Raw genomic sequence first — 19,184 nt, 5'->3', positions numbered from 1 at the left:
CCTCCCACTGCAGCAGCCCTGTGCTCACAGTTATGCATAGCCCTGTCCTTCCTGCCCACCCCACTCCCACTCCCTGCCAGGTCCCTCCTCTTCCTCGTGGAACAGCATTTTCATCTGCAGCTCACCCTGCTTTCCTCTTCTCATTTTTTAGAAAACTGCCACTTCATTTGTAATTTATGGGGGTTTTTTTTGTTTTGTTTTATCTACATAAATGATATTATTCTTTTCTTTTAACCTTACTGCTGCATCTTTCCTTTATTTCAATTTTCTCATTTAGCCTTGGAAATTTGGGTTTTGAATGATTTTTGGTTTTTGTTGAATTTGATTTTAGTTTTCTGGAACCAAATTGCCACCCCGTGTGAATTAAGGAAGAATGCCAAACCAATCAGCCACATTTCTCACCATCATCTCATTTTTTGAAGAGTAGCAAGAAGGGCTGAGACAGAGAGGAGCCTACACTGGTTTTACTTACTAGCCTCTTGCCTAGAGTCTGCATTCACCAAGACAAGCCTGGCACTACAAATTTGGCTGATCATGGGTATCATTATATATATATACACACACAGGCATAAAAAAAGCCTGTTGCATAGACATAATTGCACTAATCAAAACACATTTCTGCCAATGTCTTAGTTCTCCACTGGAAAAATGATTTGTTATAAAAATACAGTTCTGCTGGTGTGTACCAAGCCCTGTCACTGAATGTTTTGCCAGTATTGGATAAATAAAATTACACTCAGCATTATAGGCACTCTGCAAAGTATTTTATCTGCTGTAGATGAGGAGGTGTGAGTAAATCATCATTTACTTCATCCCTAGTGAGCTGTGGTGGCCAAGCTGAAGCAGTAAAGCAGCAGTGTTAGCAGAATTTGGCTCACTCAGCCCAGGCAAGCAGAGCTGAGTGAGGAGCTGTGACTCCTGCAGAGGCTGGAGGCTGCACTGCTAATGCTCAGCTCTTCCCAGCCCTTGCTCAGTTCAGCCCCCACAGTGACCACAGGAGTCAGGCGAGTGCATTTGCCATCCTTTGAAGAAGAAGGAAAAGAAAGTGGTTGTGTGTTTCTTCTTCACTTCTGCACTGGCTCAGAAGAAAGAGATTTGAGGGCCTGATGTGTTAGGAGGAAGAAGTTGATGCTGGTTCCTCCAAGCACCTGGGGCTGCAGGCTTGGTGCAGCACATGCCACTGATTTCAGACTGTTGGCTGGAAAGCTTCTCCTCCAGAGCCTTGCTCCTTCTCTTGCCTTCTTTTCACTTCTCTCTGCTCCAGCAGAGCCCCCTAATTACTGCGTGGAGGAGAACATTTTCCTCCCTCTGTCAGAAATCTCAATCAGATGTCTACAGAAAACAATTTTTAGAAATTTGCAGCATTTCCTTCTTCTGCACAGTATCACTTTGTGAAGAAACACACGATCTGGTGCAGAATGAAAACCCTTCTGTGGGTACCAGCATGACCTGCAGAGTAAACATGAACCCTGCCAGCTGCCATGGACCAAATTCATTCCTGCTGCAGCTTCAGTGACATCCTTGGAATTACTCAGGGAGGAAATCTGATGCTTACAGCCACACAACCCAATGGCTGTTCATGAGGATGTGTTACTAATTACAATTACCGAATGTTAACAGCACTACAGAAATATTGAGAGTGCCCTATATATAAAAATATTTTTGTAGCAGTTAAAGTCGTAAATGAATGGGCTAATTTCAATTTAAAATCAGAAGCCAAGGGTCTGTAAGCCTGCAGAGAGGCCTCTTGTGGTCTAACACAAATGAAGTAGGGGCTGCTGGCACTTGGAAAATAACAGATGAAGAAGAAAGGTAATTGCTAGTCCTGACCTGTCAGAGCTGCTCCTTTGTGCACCAAGTCCAACTTCCCCTTACACTTCCAAGTTATCTGCAGCAAATTTTCTTCCAAACTAAACAAAATCAGAGGCTTTTAGGAACTTAGAAATGTCTGCTTAATTTCAATGTCGATAAGCCCCTGCTCCAACTCATTCTTAATGTATCAAAATTAAATGTTTTAAACATATTTATCTAGTTGCTATGGCTTTGCCTGGTCTGTCAGACACTTTATCCATCAAATATGACAATTGAATAATATTTTTACTTTTAGATATGGATCACAGATCCTTCTCATCATACTATTCCCTTCCCCCCTTTCCTGAGTTTTGAACTCACTGGAAAATCTGTTCCATAATACGGTGGGTAAATGAATTACAGTCACAGATGGCCTCTGGAGATTTCATACATGCTGCAATTCATTTATTCAGGAATGGAGGAGAAAAAAAGAGACCCTTGTCTTATGAGGGTATTATCAGAGACAGCAGATCAGACACTGTAATGCTGCCTTGCACTCTGGATTTGACCCATTTCCTAAGCATTTATGACTCGGCATTTACTATTCCTGGATTTGAAAATTTTTAAGACGAACGTCAAAATGATAATGAAATGATAAAATGATAAAATGCAAGGAACTGTGGCCATTACAATTTATTTTTACAGTCCTGAGTGAAACCATTGTATGCTGTTGTAGAGAGATGCTCAAGAACAGCAAACTTCAGCCCTGGCAATTGTATTTCAGCTAAAAGAACTTAATGCACAGATGACTGTTGAGATTGCAGTGGGCCTTAAGATCCTCATAAGGAAAATGCTAGAAGAATAAGAAATATGATATAGAAGCCAGTATATAATGTTACTGCCTGGGTGTCTTGTTCATTGTAAGTCATAAAGCCTATTTGCAGGCAAGCATCAGGGTCAGGCCCCAAGACTCACTTCTGCCTCTGAATTCAGGCCAGCAATTATGGGAGAAGGGGATGGGGTGGTTGATGCATCAGCCATCGGGGAAAAATTAATCCTGCAATAAATACAAAGAATTTGCCTCAAGAGTGGATCAGACAAACTCATTTCTGTTTGGGCAATGATATAAAAATACTACTATGTGGACAAATGTAGCATGGTGATGTAACCATCTGGACTGACACACTGCCACTCCAGTCCAGGGTCAGGCTGCAACTGGCTGGAAGAAAGGACCATTTATATTTTCTTTATATTTACTGTGCTCTCGTGAGACCCCACCTGGAGTCCTGTGTCCAGGACTGTGCTCTGGAGGGGGTCCAGAGGAGAGGCACAAAGATGGTCTGAGGGCTGGAGCACCTCTTCCATGAAGACAGGCTGACAGAGCTGGGGCTGTTCAGCTGGAGAAGAGAAGGCTCCAGGGAGACCTTTTGGCACTTTCCAGTACCTAAAGGGGGCTTATGAAAAAGAGGGACTTTTTACATGGAGAGATAGCAGTAGAATAAAAGGTAATGTTTTTAAACTGAATGAAGGTAGTTTAGATACTAGGAAGAAATTCTTTACTCTGACAGTAGTAAGGCACAGGAACAGGTTTCCCAGAGAAGCTGTGGATGCCCCATCCCTGAAAGTATTTAAGGCCAGGCCAGATGGGGTTTTGAGCAGCCTGGTCTAGTGGAAGGTGTGTCTGCTCATGGCAGGAGCGGGGGTTGGATTGAGATGGTCCTTAAAAGTCTCTTCCAACCCAAACCATCCCATGATTCCAGGAGAATTTAGCTCTTTCTGAGGGCCATTTCACACTTTCATCTCACCCTGAAATTAGGCCTCACAGCTGACACAGCCCACTGGGTGCTCTAATGAAGACACTTGTCCAAATGCCAGACAACCCAGCCACTCGAGTGGAACAGCATCGGCCAAGAGGCCTCGCTCTGTGCCTGACAATGCTTTGGGTTGGAAAGAAACCTCTCAAAACCTTCTTCCAGCATGTCCACAGGCCTGAGGGGAAACTGCACATCCCACAGGAGGACTTCTGACCCCTTCCCCACCTCTGCCCTGGGGATGAAGGGTCCTGTGTGGAGCTGGGTCACCTACATCCATCCCTCTGGGCAGAGACAGCACCTGCTGCTGGAGATGCAGAGTGCCCACAGGAATGCCTTCACTCGTCCCCTTCAGTGGGAGTTTAGGGAACCAGGGGGTTAAAATGTCGGCTGAATCCTCCCAGGGCTGCCATCCCCCTCCTGGTAAAGAAGCAGCAATTTAACAGACTCGTTGTCCTGAGGTTTAATGGATGGCTCTGGCTGCAGTGCTTGGGGACCCTCTGACAGGGCGCTGTGAAAGGGCAAAGGGGGACTAATAGCTGCTGTGTTTTCCAGCAGCCCCAGCCTGAGATAGCTCTGTGTATAGCTGACAAGCAGTCAACGTCTGCTCCCTGTCTCTGTTTGCACTTCATCGAGTTATCTCCTTGCAAGCAAAGAAATCCCAGCTGATTGAACAGCACATTCATCATCTGGATTTCTCCCATATCTTTTCCTGTATCAATGGTGCCATAAAAAGCCCACCAGAAAAGTCGACGGAAATCTGCTCTATCTTCCATTAAAAGCTTTTGCAGAGATCTGAAGTAAAGAAAAAAATCAAAACAAACCCAAAACTTTTTTTCCTCCCTGAAACGTCAATCAACGAACATTAAACAAAAAGATTAGTTCTGCTCTTATTTGTTTGTAAAACAAAAAGCATGAAATATTTAGCAGTATTGTAATGAAAAGCAGATGGGAATAATGCTGCCTTTCAAGGCCGCTGGTAACCACCTCCTTTTCATGCCGCGGCAGCAGCAGGACGAGGCAGGCAGCCCATTAGGACAATTTATGAACTGGACTTCCACAGAGGGAGTTCTAGCAAGAGGTCCACAGCTCGTACAGAGCAACCCTGATAACATCTGTTAGGGTTATTCATTGAAGAGGATTATATTACAATCCCTCTTAATACTACGAGTGCTACAGTTAAACTGGATGAGCCTTCAGTTTCATTTGCTCCAGCAATATGTGTTTATCAGAGCGTTTTTCTGAAGTTGGAAACCTGGGCTGCATTCATGGTATGTCACAGAATGAAGTTTAGAAAGCTTGACATATTAGCCTAGAAAAAAACCTCAGTTCCTGCTTTTAATCTCTCATGGCTGTAGTGCTCAGCTTCAATGTGCAGCATCAACACACCATCAGCCTTTTTCCATAGAAAGCCACTCCCCATTAACTCTCCAGGGCTGAGATTGATTTTATTTAAATAGTTCTCACTCGCTAACCTTGCTCCATCCTTTATTTAAGACTTTGCTAATGATGTGTTTTTTTCCCCTTAATTTACCTAAGCATATAATGAACGCTCACATCCGAAATGACCTCATTATACCAGCAAGGACTTTGTGCGGATACGATTTAGTGCACAGACATAAGGCAGAGAACTCTCTAAATTGAGAGTTTTTAAACATTCTGTAAAATCCCTGTTGACTACAAGCCAGATTCTTACTGCTGTAAATTGACTTAGTTCCAACAGCTTCAATGAAGCTACACTGATTTACTCCACTTGAGGGTCTTACCCTATTATTCTTATTTATTGAACTTACCACCTTTTGCTGCTACAACCTAAACTTCCATCTTCTAGCAGCAGGGTTGCTATCTAAAACAGGTGTTTCTGCAGTAATATATGACTTCAGAGATTTATAACTACCTGGAGTATTTCATTGTCCTCTAAAAGTGTTTATAATAATTCTTGTTGACTGTCCCAACTCCTACCAATCAGCTGTAAAGTTGTTTGCAGACTGAACATGAGCAACAAAATATTAATTCCCCATACAAGCATGAGCTGTTTTTTTTATCTGTTCACAGGCACTTTTCCTCCCTGCTGGACAAAGGCCTTTCCTGGTCTCTGTACAGTGTCTGGGACAAAATGAAGCCCCAAGTTTTTTTTGCTGGTTCCAGAAGAAGAGGCCCGATATACACAAAGCAGGCTACTTTCTGGCTCCACAAAAAACAAACTACAAGATGAAAAAATGCATTGCAAAGGAAAAACAAAAACCTGTAAAACCAGAAACTTCTTTCATGCACCAGTTGTAGCCCTAATGGAAATGTGACTGTCCCACCATGACACTCTGCTCTTTCTACAGCCCTGGCCTTGTTTTACCCTGCTCTCTCCTACAGGAATTTGGGCTGCTGCTCCAACCTTGACCCAGCTGTGACCAGCTAAGTGTCTGCATTTGTACTTTTGGGGGCTTAGCAGGAGACAGCTCATAGGAAGGCACAAGATCACATGGTTCAAATGCCTGAGAGAAGTCAAAGACCTGCATAAAGCCCTGTGTGTTCATAAAAGCAACAGGGAACCTAACTCACAGGCTCACCAAAAAATTGTAGTGGTTTTCTGCTTGTCCAGAAAGAACTGCTTGTGGAGCCCTTTGATATCAGGGATACTGGCAGACTTTTTCTCATAAAGACTAAGGAAAGAAACCAGCAGTTACCTAGATGCTAATGAGAGTTGTGCATCCATACACACATGCTGCAGTGATTGCTCTTCAGAGAGATCAGCAGGGCTTTCACTAACAAACTGTTAGCTCACTACATGTGACTGGTGTTAACTTCAAACCCAAGGTGCACAAAAAAACATCCCTTTGTCTTACCAGGTCTGGGATTGAGGAGAAACCCACGAAGAGTGTCAGGGGCCAATGCCATAAGAAATCACACTGAATCACAATAGCAAATTAAAGGTTTAGCAAATTCACATTTTCTTCAGGTCCAGTATAATTCTATCTAAATAACTTACAGAAAAGCTGATATTTTCTGTTAAATCTCAAAGGACTAGAATGAAGTAGCTACATTTAGCACAGCCATCTTCCAGTGATACCTGAGCAGAGAGTCAGGAAGCAGCAAATTTTATCCTTGCTTCACTTGTTCTGGTTGTTTCTAGGTCAGCCCAAATACTCTGATGGTATGAAAAAAGCACAGCAAAAATGTGTAGCCACCACCCAAAATAACCTAAAAGTCCTTAAAAAGAAACGCACATGTGTTTATTTACTGCACTATAACTGCAACATCAAATACAACCATATTTTCATTTCAAAAAAGGACACATGCAATAAAATACTCTGATTTTATAATCCAATTCAACACAGTTCATTGGTAACACTGAAGCGTCACAGAACAGGCAAGGGCTTGGGATGATGAATTTCCAGTCTCTTGATCCTGCTTGCAAACAGCAAAGTCACATCATATTTTATTTGTCATCGAGGGATAAACTTTTGGAATAATGTGGCTGGATCACAGAAGGTTCCAGCTGCCCCTTAACTCCCCTGTGAGTCTTGAAGAATCATATTGTTTTTCACTTGGGAAATATTATGCTTTGACAAGGATGAGGAATAGACAGTATTTTCCAAGCAGAGAGCAGAAATCCTTCCATGTTATGCCACAGCTGAGGTACAAAACAAGGGCCTCTGCTTCACAGGTGCAAAGAAGCCACGGCTGTGAGTTACTTTAACTATTGCTCTGAAGAGTGAAATCAGGCCATTTTCTGCAATATTTCACTGCAGCTTTCTATTATGTTCATCTGCTCATGGGGCTTAAATCAATTTAATCTGGCATTTCAGCTATGGAATAAATCCACAATACACAGGAGGAGTCCACAGCTCAGAAAAGAACACAAGAAGTTGTCCTGAAATACTCAAATCATAGTCTCTTAACTACTTAAAAGGGCCTGTTCTTCATTAGAAACTTTTCTAGGTCCTTATTCTAACATAGCTACTCACACACCACAGGCCCTTATTTTTAATATTTCTCATGAAGTTTCATGGGACTAATTTTCAAATAAGGTTCTAAACAGTGTAGAAAATCTACAGCCTCAGGGCCCAAAATGGTACCTTTTCTAGCAGAAACTCTCCTGATTTTCATCTGGGACTTTGAGGCAGTGTGACATAACACTGTCCAGCCTTTCAAAACAATGACCTGATTTCTTTTTGTACATCTTGCGTGGCATAACACTCAGGATGACTTAGCTCCAACAATTTACATAAAACATAAAGTCAGTCTTTTGATGCAGCTGCATTTGTACAGAATTTCACAGAGTCAGTATACAGAAGCTTACAGCTTTTTGAGCTAATTCTAGCAAACAGGAGGATTTATCTATGAAAACAAAGAGTTCCAAAAGTACATGGAAATCTGTAGAGCAAAATATATATCTCTTTATAATTTCCCAACACAAGCAATAGGCAGTTTAGAAAAATATGATTGTTACAGTCTTTCTGAACCAGAAAAGAAAGGATTTAAAAAATAAGTTCAGCTTTTCACAAAGCGATATATTTAATAAGAAAATAGAGTGGTCCACATTTCCCTGAATAAGCCTGAAAGGTTAAAGAAAGGTCCAAGCAAAGCAAGGAATCAGATTTGGACTTGATATCAGCTGTGATAACATGCACATGTCCAGAGACAGCTGCTTGGCTCCAGTATTGTTTACCTTAGAAATGAGCCTAATTTATCACAATTTTATTCAAAAATCATAAATAACATGACAAAAGTGGAACTGGTCCCCGCAAGGCAAATAATTATATTCATACAAGCAAAAAGTGACATCAATCCAGTTAGTTTCTTGTGACAGTTAAAAGGAATTTTGTACCCAACTGTTACATTGTACAGCACATGTATAAACACAGATTATTATTGCAGACGTTGCTATCAGCTACTATACATAAACTAGAAGAGATGTTCGTGCTGTAATTGCCTCTAAGGTTTTTGTTCTACTTGAATATTAACATTTACAAAAGCTGAAGTGGAGACCTGAATTCAAGCCAGGATTTCAACATGCAAAATGACAGGGTTCACAGGAAGGTTTTGGATCCTCCCCATTACTGACATTTGGAAGTGGATAGGAGCTCTGAAGAATTTTAAAACCATTCATAATATGAGTTTCTCTTGTGAACAGCCTTTGGTTTTCCCTGTGCCTACAGGCAGGTGATCTAACACGGGACATGCTGCTGAAATTTAGATTTTTCACATCAATAAACCTCCTGATACAGAGAATTCACATTTTAGTTTTGGGTCACTTCTAAAAGAAGGCAGCAAAATGTACCTCACTATTTGCTGATTTTTAAATTAAAAACAGAGAACAGTTTGATTGCAGAAACTTTGCTCCAGGCTGTTCTTAGTAACTATTTAATTTATCAGTTAGAACTTATTAATTCTGTTCAATGTGAGAGCAAATCCCTTCATTTTGTCGTAATTTTTGTGCAACATATGGTATATTTACTCACCCTATATGGGAGTCTTAGCACATTTCTTTAAACTTTCTTCTAGCTTGAAACTAAACAAAAGCACAAAAACTGATGGAAGCAAGATTGATGGAGTGTTGGTGAAGGGATCCAAAACTGTTTAAAATCCAGGCTTATGAATTAAATTGGGCCAAGACAGCCCACTGCTCTGAGGAGTGAGGACCTCTGCAGGAGCACTGGACATGGGTTATATTGCCAGTAAACAACAGTGCAGCTTCTGGGTCTCCTACCACTTTTCAGTGTCAATGGAGAGTTATGTCTCATGAAAGGCATTGACAGAAAAATGCAACACCTGCATTATTGCTTGTGTAATTGCTTCACAGTGGTCCAGTGCAGTCAGGCAAACAAATGAGAAGAAGGTATGCTGCTGAAAGGGAAGATCTGGGGCTGGGCAGATGGAGTGTGCCCTCCTGGAGTCACCCAATAAACTCAGTTAACACAAATTAAAAGGGAAAAAAAGTTGAAAGAGTCACACTGATCAAAGGGAAAACATCTACTGAGGCAAAAATTTACCATCAGGGTCTTGGAGCAAGACAAAGGTGTGTCTTTTGCCTTCCAGTCAAGCTCATGTACAAAATGGAGGCTGGAGTTTGAGGACAGACACACACAGCACATGCCAACACCTTCAGGAGCAGCCAGTGTTCCAGCAATGCCTCCCAGGTTAAATTCTTACAGGGTTTAATCTGGGAAGGGTATGGAAAAATCATCTTGGGTGCTTTTCACCCTAAAGACTGAAAGCTTATTAAATCTCATCAAAGCTCATTACAACATGTACCTCCAAACTCTTCCAGCTTCCCTTTAAGACATGGTTTCTCTTAAAAGCTGCACTTAAAAGTAATATTGAAGTGGAATGTCACCTCTTTTTGAGTAGAGCAATAATTACACTCCCCATTACATATATATATATACACATATATATACATACATATCTATATGCATGTGTATATATATATTTCATGGCAACAGAAAGTACTGTATAGAGGCATTCATTCATATCTGTAGTGAAACAAAGGCTGTGGTGTTCAGTGCCTATTAGACTTGACAAAAGAAATCATTTGATTTAGGTGGGAATCACTTCAGGAGAAATAACAGCTCCTACCCCTGAGTTCCAGAGGGAGGCCTCCCAGCAAAGTGCTGCTGAGGGCGGTGGCACTGCTCTCCAAACTCACCTCTCCCTTTTAACACACTGCTTTTCATGGAGCAAAAAGGAGCTTAAATAAATGGCTTGCTCTAGGGCTTGATAAATGAGTTGTGAAATCAGTTTGTTAAAAGCTATCATTTTCGTTTTCTTTCTTTCTTTTTTTTCCTTCCCTCCCAGGTCAGAAAAAGGGGTTCTGGCTTATTTGGAGTGTATAACAATGACAGTGGAGCACCCCTGGCAGCTCCAGGGCACAGACCCTGGCTGAGCAGCACCTGGCAGCTCCTACCCCAGCAGTGACAATGCGAGGGTGTCAGAGCTGCAGCTGAACCACCACCCCCCTGTGCTGATTTAGGGGCAATTTTCTGCACACAGAAATTGGATTACACATCCAAACCTGCTTAGAGAGGAGAAGAGAAAAAGGCTCTGGGCAGGCTATGAACAATGCTAATAGTGAGGTTTTCAGTATTATTAATTGTTTGTTAAGTGACACCCTCACACTCCTGTCTGCAGATGAGACTATTAAGGGCAGTCCCTGAGCCAAAACTGAAGGCAGATGTGAGCAGGACATGGCCAGGAGACTTGGAAGAAATGGCTGGCCAGGACTGGAGTCCCCACAGATAGTGATGAAGGCTGGTTTGACACAGGGGACAGCAGAAACAGACAGAGCATCTGCAGGAGGAACTGCAATGGGGGAAGAAATGACTGGATTTTAAACTTATAGGAACTGGATCAGATTTTTTGCTCTAGGTATTGAGGAAGAACAGCCACTGGAAACACTTAAGGTGATAGGAATGATCTAGGCTGTGGAAGAACTGCAACAGGAAAAGAAGAATAAAATACTGGGATAATTTACCTTGGAAAGGAAGCAAAGCCAAATCTCCTTTGTCCTCATAAAAGAAGGAAAGACAAAACTTGGCCTGGAAAGGGTAGTGCTGGTCTTTCTCCTTCCTTGGAGAAAGAAGGAAAATCAATCCATCCCCACTCCCCAAACAAAAGGTTTCTGATCCAAAATCAGTTCAGGGCAATACCTTTATCACACAACTTGGAATAATGTGGAACTTGCTGGTGTAAATGGCTCTGAAGCCACAAAGCCACTAGCATTCACTAAGGTACTGAATAGCCTTGCCCCTAAAATCCAGAAGACTAAAGACAACCTGACATTTACTTGAAAAGGAACAGAAAAAGTCCCACCTCAGTTCCACAATGCATTTTTCCCTCCTGAGGATTGAGCAGAGACCATCATGACTAGCTTTCCATCTATAATAGCATTTCCTGTATCTTTTCCTGGAGCATCAGCACCCACCACCTACCATTAACCTGTCACTGAGGGGTTTAATTTAGTAGTTTCTTCAGTATTTAATGAAGAGAAAAAACACTTCCAGGGCTCAAATCTCAGCTCGAGTGAATCAGCCTGAGGGGAGCCTCCTTCCACAGTCAGGGACATGAAACTGAACTGTGCTGCCAGCTGCTGTCCAAATTCTGTCTGGCAGAGCAGGATGGCAAAACCCTTGTGCCTGTGTCATTAGTCCTGGACTGCTCTCATTGTGCCACACCTATGAGCTCCTCTTGCATCTGGCTGCCCTTGGAAGAACTAATGTTCCTGCTGCTTCCATTGGGATGCTGCAGTTTCACCTTACCCACAGGTAAGGTGGGTAAGGAGGAGGGTTACTAGGAGGAGGGTTCTTATCTCACAGGTACAATGAGGTAAAAATCTGGCATTTCCCAAAGCAGATTAGGGAACAGAAGTGCCCTTTAGGCTACAGTTTGAACTGGTATATTGCTGATATATATTCCCTTTTTTCCAGATCTACTGATAAGTCTCTGGTAGACACATATTTATATTTTAAATTGGATAGGAAAGAGATAATAAAAAAACCCAACTGTGTGACAGATTATTTCCTCCTACTTTGTTTTTGGGGGGTTTTCTGTTTGGTGGTGGTTTTTTGTGGGGTTTTTTTTTGTTTGTTTGGGTTGTTTTTTAATTCAAGAATCTTTGTTTTGTTTTACCATTTAACAAGAGTAACATGATCCCACAATTCTTAAATGGACAGGTGCAAGTCAAAATGCCTCGTGCCTAAAACATCCTGCAGTTACCCAACACCTACAACTAACCTGTTTATATCCAGTATAACCAACATATATCTTTTTTTAAATATGGCAAAAGTAGTAAGATTGATTTCTCAATGACTCATGTTGCCTTCACCAGAAATATTATCTTTAGTATTTTAATAAACTGGTTTCTGAGAGTTGCTAACCTGTGACAGATAAATAAATGCAATAAACTTGCAATGGCTCAGAGGAGGTCAGTGGTCTGGAAGCTGCTAAGAACATCCTCAACAGCCCCCAGTGATTCTGGCAGAAGTTGGTGTAGTTCTCTGGACAAATGTGCTTTCAGCTACACCCTAGCAAATGATACTGTCCATGGGGTAGTCAACTCTCCAAAAACAGCTCTTACAGCCAGCTGGGTACATAACCTGTCACCTGAAAGACAGGTGATATGTATCTATGATACCTGGCAAAGACATGTTTATTGGGGGTTTTACACCAGCATTTCTTGAAAGGCAAACTATTTTTCCAGTTTTCTCTGGTGAATAATTTAGTTTCAGTCTGTAATATCCAGTTATTCCAAAAGGCTTTGTTTGGCTTGGGAATCTCTGTCACACAGCAGTTTTGGTTGTTTTTTTTCCTTAAAGAAAAGAGGACAATGTACTGTCTTGTGTTGACACAAGTTAAAAGAATTATTGTACATGAACTCACTCTTCAAATCTCTTTAGTGCTAATGAGATGTGTATGCACACACATCAAAGTAAAACATTCCTAATTTAATAATGAAAAGGAGATCAGATGTAGCAAACTCCTGAGGTCTAGAGAAACTAAAGAGAAAATACTATTTCTTCTGATCTACAGAGATCACCATCTGTCTGTCTAGGAATGGCCAATGTTTGGAGACATTTCTTTTCTCCAAGGTCTACAAATACTCCAGCAAAAGGGATTAAGGAGAAGCATAAAGCTATTCCAAAAGCTGTCCAAATTATTCAGTGATCACTAGGCAGTTTTATTGGTTAGCCTAGTAGCTTTATTTACAGCGTCAAATATTTGAGTCTTCTAAGTCTCTTGGTCAGCACAAATAAAGTAACACTTGGTAGAAATCATGACTGCTCTGGAGATCGAGTGCTAGCAGAGGAATACAACATTTTAAATGTATGTGCTTAGAACTGAAGATGGTTTTCATACAGGTATTTCTGAGGAGGGCATATATAAATCATATTTAATACCATTTAAATTGCTGGCTGGAATCAGAGAAAGGGCTGTTAATAGACATGGGGCACAATGGCAATTTTCTACCTCAATACCTGGAAAATGCCTCTACCTTGCTGCCATGGAAAATTCTCTGGAAAGCATCAGTCTTCAAAATCAATTACAGTTTACAAATGAGGCTTGCTTTCATGCCAAAGGTTGGGTTTGGAGTGTGCCTTTGGGTAATGCCTCACTGTAAGGCATGGGCAATGGAGTGCAGGGTTTTGCCTTGAGTGCTGCAGGGTCATTAACGTGGCCAGCAGCTCCTGGGTCCAAAGGTGCAGGCAGGAGCTGGGACAGAGCTCTGTGAACAGGCTGGGTGTCTGCAGGGAGTGTAGGTGCACAAACCACTCAACCTCAAACATGCTCCGTATGTTTCAGAGGGTTTTAGCACCCTTTGACTGTGGCTGCATCTGCTCTGGGGCAAAATAGTGAAAGTCCTCAGCTGCAGACACATCCAGGGTTCTGTGCATCCCATGTTTTGGCAAGGGAAGGCTTAAGGCAGTGGCCCCAGTGTGAACCTGAGCTGTAACACATCTCAGTTACATCTGGATGTCAGAGATGTATGAGCTGGGGATTTTATAGGCACAAAAGTGAGCATATAACCACCAAATCATCTGTGAGCAAAGATGAAGAACTCTGCTCAAGATTTTAAGGACTGGTTTAGAAACCAGTCCTTAAAAACTAAATCCTTTGGATTTAGTTTGTGTGTTGAGGAAACTGATCTTTGTACAGTTTCCTGGAAGCTGGACTCATTATTCCAATTACTAACTTAATTAATATTTACACACACTTCCAGGAATCAGTATTGCAAACTTTTCAGAAAAAAAAAAAACAAAACCAAAAAACAAAAACAAACCACAAGAGAACAAAAAAGAAAGTAAATTTTGCATTTACATCTCAAGCTTACTTTTGTGATTCTCTTCTTTCTTTCTTTGCCAGAAAAATCTCACACCTGCCTTGGACAGGTGAGGTAAATGACATTATGGAAGACTGAAATTGATTTCAGTGATATGAACATTAAAGTCCTGTGCTTTGGATAGTTTTCATTTCAAAGAAGTAGAAATATTCATCACTTCTGTGAGATATTCAGATTATTTAAGTTAATGAGAATGGATTGACTGAGATTTAAAGCAAAACTTTCCGAGATTACAGACAGGGGACTTACAGAATAAACTGATTGCAAACCCAGAAGCAAAAGTGTGTTTCTAATTTAGTTGTTTGGTTATTTTTTTTAAACCTGCCACCACACTGAAACATCAAGGTGATGATGCAGTTGTTCTTGTAAGATCTTCCGTGCAGAACTTTTTTCTCTCTGTTACACACTCCCATGGTGTCAAATGCATTTGTGAACCCATACAAATCACCCAGATCAGAAAGGCTCGGCAGAAAGAAATCTGATGTGAGATTTTGTGCTTTTATAGAGAAAACTTTTCTATCTCCCTACTGACTTCCATTTGCAGCTTTATTATTCTTCATTATTTTTACTTTCTCACTGGTATTTTACTTTCATCACCTGGATCAGCTCAGCAAAACCCAGAGAACTGCAATGTAGCTAGATCACAGAAAGGTGTGTGCACACCCACACACATCCACAACCACACAGAGCAGGTTTTGTTACTGCCCCTCTTCCCCCACACTACTTTTCTAAAGGAAGATTTAATTTGACATGGAGATGTGTGTGATGATTAACTCCCTGCTGGGCAGCCACAGGGGTTTCTTCCCCCAGGGCTGGCAGCAATTTTTAGAGGAATGTGCAAGGCACTTGCACAGCTAATCAGGAGAGGAGGAGGTATGTCCTCTGCCACCAGAAAGAATGGCTACAAGGAAGGAATATGTCTGCCCCCTTCTCTGACAAATTACAGCTCCCCTCTATGTGGCTCCTCCATGAAAGAAATCACAGGCCTTCCTTCACTTCCTGAAGTGAATGTCTTATTGCTCAGCACACATGGACCCTCCTCACCTTTCTGCTTCCAGTCCTTTCTGAGAGCTCTTCTGCTACCTCCTGACAGCCAGGTTTTTAACCCACATCAGGCCAGCTCCTGCTCCATGCTTCTCTTGCTCTTTGAGTGGTACCTTCACCATCCCTGTTGTCTCTCCTTTAATTTCCACTCTTTACATTTTTAGCACTTTTGGCATTTTAATCCAGCACTAGCAAACCCAGTATAGTCAGAAACATTAGGAACACTGTGACAGAGTCCTGGTGGTGGAAGAGTCTCCTCAGAACACTGGTAGAAGTCCTGTTACTCACCCCATTTTAAACCTTGAAAACTGAAGAAAAGCCATTTAATATGTAATATTACCAACAGTGTAGAAGAGAAGGGGAGCCAAAAGTATTCTGAGATTTTTTCCTCCATGGAGCTTGTGCTTTTGTCATCTGTGTTAACTGTGACTCCTTTTCCAAGGCTTTACAAATTGATGGACACCTCTCCTCTCTATGTTTAGCTGCTCCTCTTTCACACTGCCTGCTCTCCCAATCCCGTGCCTAAACTGAGCTCCACACTGTTATGCCTCCTGATTCTACACGTTTGCTTCTTGAACAGAACTTTAATGATTTTGTTAGATCAGTGCCTTCTTCCTACAGTCAGCTACAATATTATTTTAGACCTTATGCAGGAAACAACACCAAGTACCCCATATACTGATACACAGAAGAGAAATTCCTTCTGCAACATAGCCAGGAGAAGGAAAATAACTGTTTCTTCTGTTAATTTTTTGTTCTGTTAATTTTTTTTCATGATTACTACTGTAGCTAAAACCATGAGACAATAAGGGATAGCTCTCAGAAATGGCATACATTTTTAGAAATTACCTTTTCTCTCAGTGGTCAATTAGGTAAAACACGACTAAGAATAGCTTCATCACTCTGAAGTGAGAACTGCTTTTACATTAAAGGCAATGTATAATGCACATTCAAAAATTTGATAAATCAGACATAGGGTTAAGTAAATAAATGACAAATTGCCATAATTTTAGAGTTTAGGTTACATAGAAATCTATACTTGACTATCTTTGATACAATCAGTTTACACAATTTCAATAAACCATTAATACAAAAGAATCCTAGGTAGGAATCTTCTTTCCAGGGTGGTATTATTAAAGTACTTCCAACTTTTGCTTTACTGACACTGAGCCAGGCTGCATTCCACTGTTCAGGCTTTAAAATCCGTTACCAAATGCCTCTTTATAAAGTAAAAAATCCAACAAACCAAACCACAAAACCCCACAAACACAAAAATCTAACAAAAAAACTACTCTTTTTTACAGACAGGATTGGTGATATAAGGTTTTGTTCAGTGCTCACAAATTTGTTCAGAAAATTTTGACCTGATTTTAAAAGTTCTCCTGCTAGAGAGATGCTAAAAAAATAGATTTTTTTTTCCTAGCTTTATTCCCACTGTATTCCACCTCTCCTGATTCAGGTGGGCTGGAGAATACAGTAATTGGAAAAGAAATCTTGTAAAAAATAAGAACAAGAGGAGGTCCACTCCCACTCCTACTGAAGTCAGTAGAAACATTTCTATTAGCTTCTGCAATCCCTGTATCCAGATACTGAAAAATCAGCTCAAGAATTCAAAGAGAATAGTCCCAATCTTCCTTGGGCTGAATGACAACCACCCTATTCAAACATGATTCTACTGTGCCTGCTCTCCAGTTTACACTCTGGTGCATGACCATGTGTTCTCATACTTGCTCTGACTTCAGTTGTAAACCAGAATCTGATGTTAAAAATCACCCAGAAAATCCCACAACACCATCCTTCAGTATTGCTTGCTGAAAGACGGCAGAAACATTGCAGAATTATCTTTAAACAGTGGATGAGTGGATGGTGGTTGTTAGTTTGACCACAGATATGTGTTTTTATATATATATATATGTACATACATACACATACACAATCTCTATATACATATCATAAATACAATAATAAAAAAATTGTAAAAATATTAATTTTGCTCAAATACCTGATTAAAGTGGATTAATCTTATGTTGCATTATGTGATCTATCCCATTGGCATGGCTGTGTTAGAAGCCCTAAAATGTACTAATTAGCTGCAGTTAAGAACAGAGAGTCTGCCCTTCGGCCGTCACCTCGTGCCGCTCCAAGGAGTTACGTGGGAGGTGGGCCCTCGTATCTCAGCATCAGCTTGAAGGAGCGAGCGAAGTTGTTGGCCAGGGTGCAGCTGTGGGTCTTGTCTGCCAGGGGCAGCAGGAATGCCAGGAGCAGCAGCAGCAGCAGGAGCAGTTGCAGGGGGAGCGCTGCCCGGCACACGCGGCGCAGGTACGAGCACATGCCTCCAGAGCGCTGCTGAAAACACAAACCAAAGAGCAGCTCAGAAAAAGACATTGCTGGGGAGTTCTACTTCACATACATCAAACTGCCAGGGAGAAGGTCAGAACAGCCCCTGTTGTCCTTGGCCTAGGACCCAGCCTGGGTGCTGGGCACACTGAGGGTGACTGAAGTTAAATTATGCCTTTTAGGAGAATATTTCAATATTTTCAAGAATTCCGTGCTGAAAACTGTTGTTTTCTAGGAGGAAAACACTGCTGACTTTCTAGAAGAAAATTATTGCTTCCAAGCCCATTTTCCAAAGTGGTGGTCACACATGCTCACGCCCAAGGTGACAACTGGTCCCCTCACAGCCACCATACAGCACAGAAAGTCTGGGTTTGCTGCTCTCCAGTCAGCAAAATGAGAGTGCTGGTGCCTGGAAGAGAGGAACAGCTTCTGCTCTCTGTCAGCACAAAGGAACTTCATTTGCAGCTCATCCATCTAGTCATCTGCCCTGCAGGACCATGCACTGGCTCTGGGCTCTACACAACTGGAGGTCAGAAAAAAAGCCCCAGAGTGCAGCCTGCCCCAGTATATCTTACCAGGCTCAGCTCAAAACTTTATGTGATGCAAAGGAATGAGAGAAACACAACATTGATAGTGAAGGAGACATTAAAGCCACATCTATTTCTGTGCAGCCCTGGGGGACACACACATAGGAGTCCCATTACACCTTTCTCAATACCAGTGCAATCCTAGAGTAGGTCAGTTAACCTCGGAGACATTAAAGCCACATCTATTTCTGTGCAGCCCTGGGGGACACAAAGAAGTCCCATTACACCTTTCTCTATACTGGTGCAAACCTAGAGTAGGTCAGTTAACCTTATAAATTTGATCTGGTTTAGCATGACCAGGAGAGAATATATCTATGGCTACAGAATTCAGAAAAGATTAATTAAAAAGGGAGATTTCCACTGGCAAGATTCCTGGGTAACTCCTGCCAATGAGCTGAACTGTGTGAGTTTCCAAAAAAAAAAAAATCAACGCTCTTGAAAAGAAATCTGATAAAAAGAGCTCAATAACCCACTTATTTCATCAAACAAAGATTTATACAATGAACATAAATACAGTTCTTAATCAGCTACATTAGGTACCAGCCTACATCATAAATGTCAGCACAGAACATCCACTGGAGTGAAGCCCACGTTTTCCACAAAAGGAAATTAATTTATTGTGCTCAAGTCACAGGCAGTGCCAGTCCTACAGCAAAATTAGGGCTTCTGCTACCATGGGGTGTTTAACAGGCAAAGCCTTTGTCCCACTATAGCACTGTTGCCTTTTTCCTAACCTGGAAATGAAACTGGAGATAATTTTGATAAGAAGGTAATATAATG

At 41.5% G+C, this 19,184-nt stretch overlaps 1 protein-coding gene across 4 annotated transcripts in view; it reads right to left on the bottom strand.

Moving 5' to 3' along the window:
* Nucleotides 1-6,809: 6,809 nt before the first annotated feature.
* SYNE3 (spectrin repeat containing nuclear envelope family member 3) overlaps nucleotides 6,810-19,184 on the bottom strand; it is a 65,474-nt gene continuing 53,099 nt past the window's right edge. For 3 of the 4 annotated variants that reach the window (XM_039712612.1, XM_039712609.1, XM_039712611.1), the window contains exon 18: nucleotides 6,810-17,826. In XM_039712612.1, the coding sequence (XP_039568546.1) occupies nucleotides 17,629-17,826 (198 nt within the window). In that variant the 3' untranslated portion in view covers nucleotides 6,810-17,628. The remainder of the gene's footprint in view (nucleotides 17,827-19,184) is intronic. The other variant, XM_039712610.1, reaches the window with a different exon arrangement.

This window comes from Passer montanus, unplaced genomic scaffold (assembly GCF_014805655.1).
Source record: "Passer montanus isolate IOZ18808 unplaced genomic scaffold, ASM1480565v1 scaffold27, whole genome shotgun sequence".
NCBI classification, from domain to species: domain Eukaryota; kingdom Metazoa; phylum Chordata; class Aves; order Passeriformes; family Passeridae; genus Passer; species Passer montanus.
Note: the sequence above shows the minus strand (reverse complement) of the source record. Positions and strands in the feature narration are given on the sequence as shown.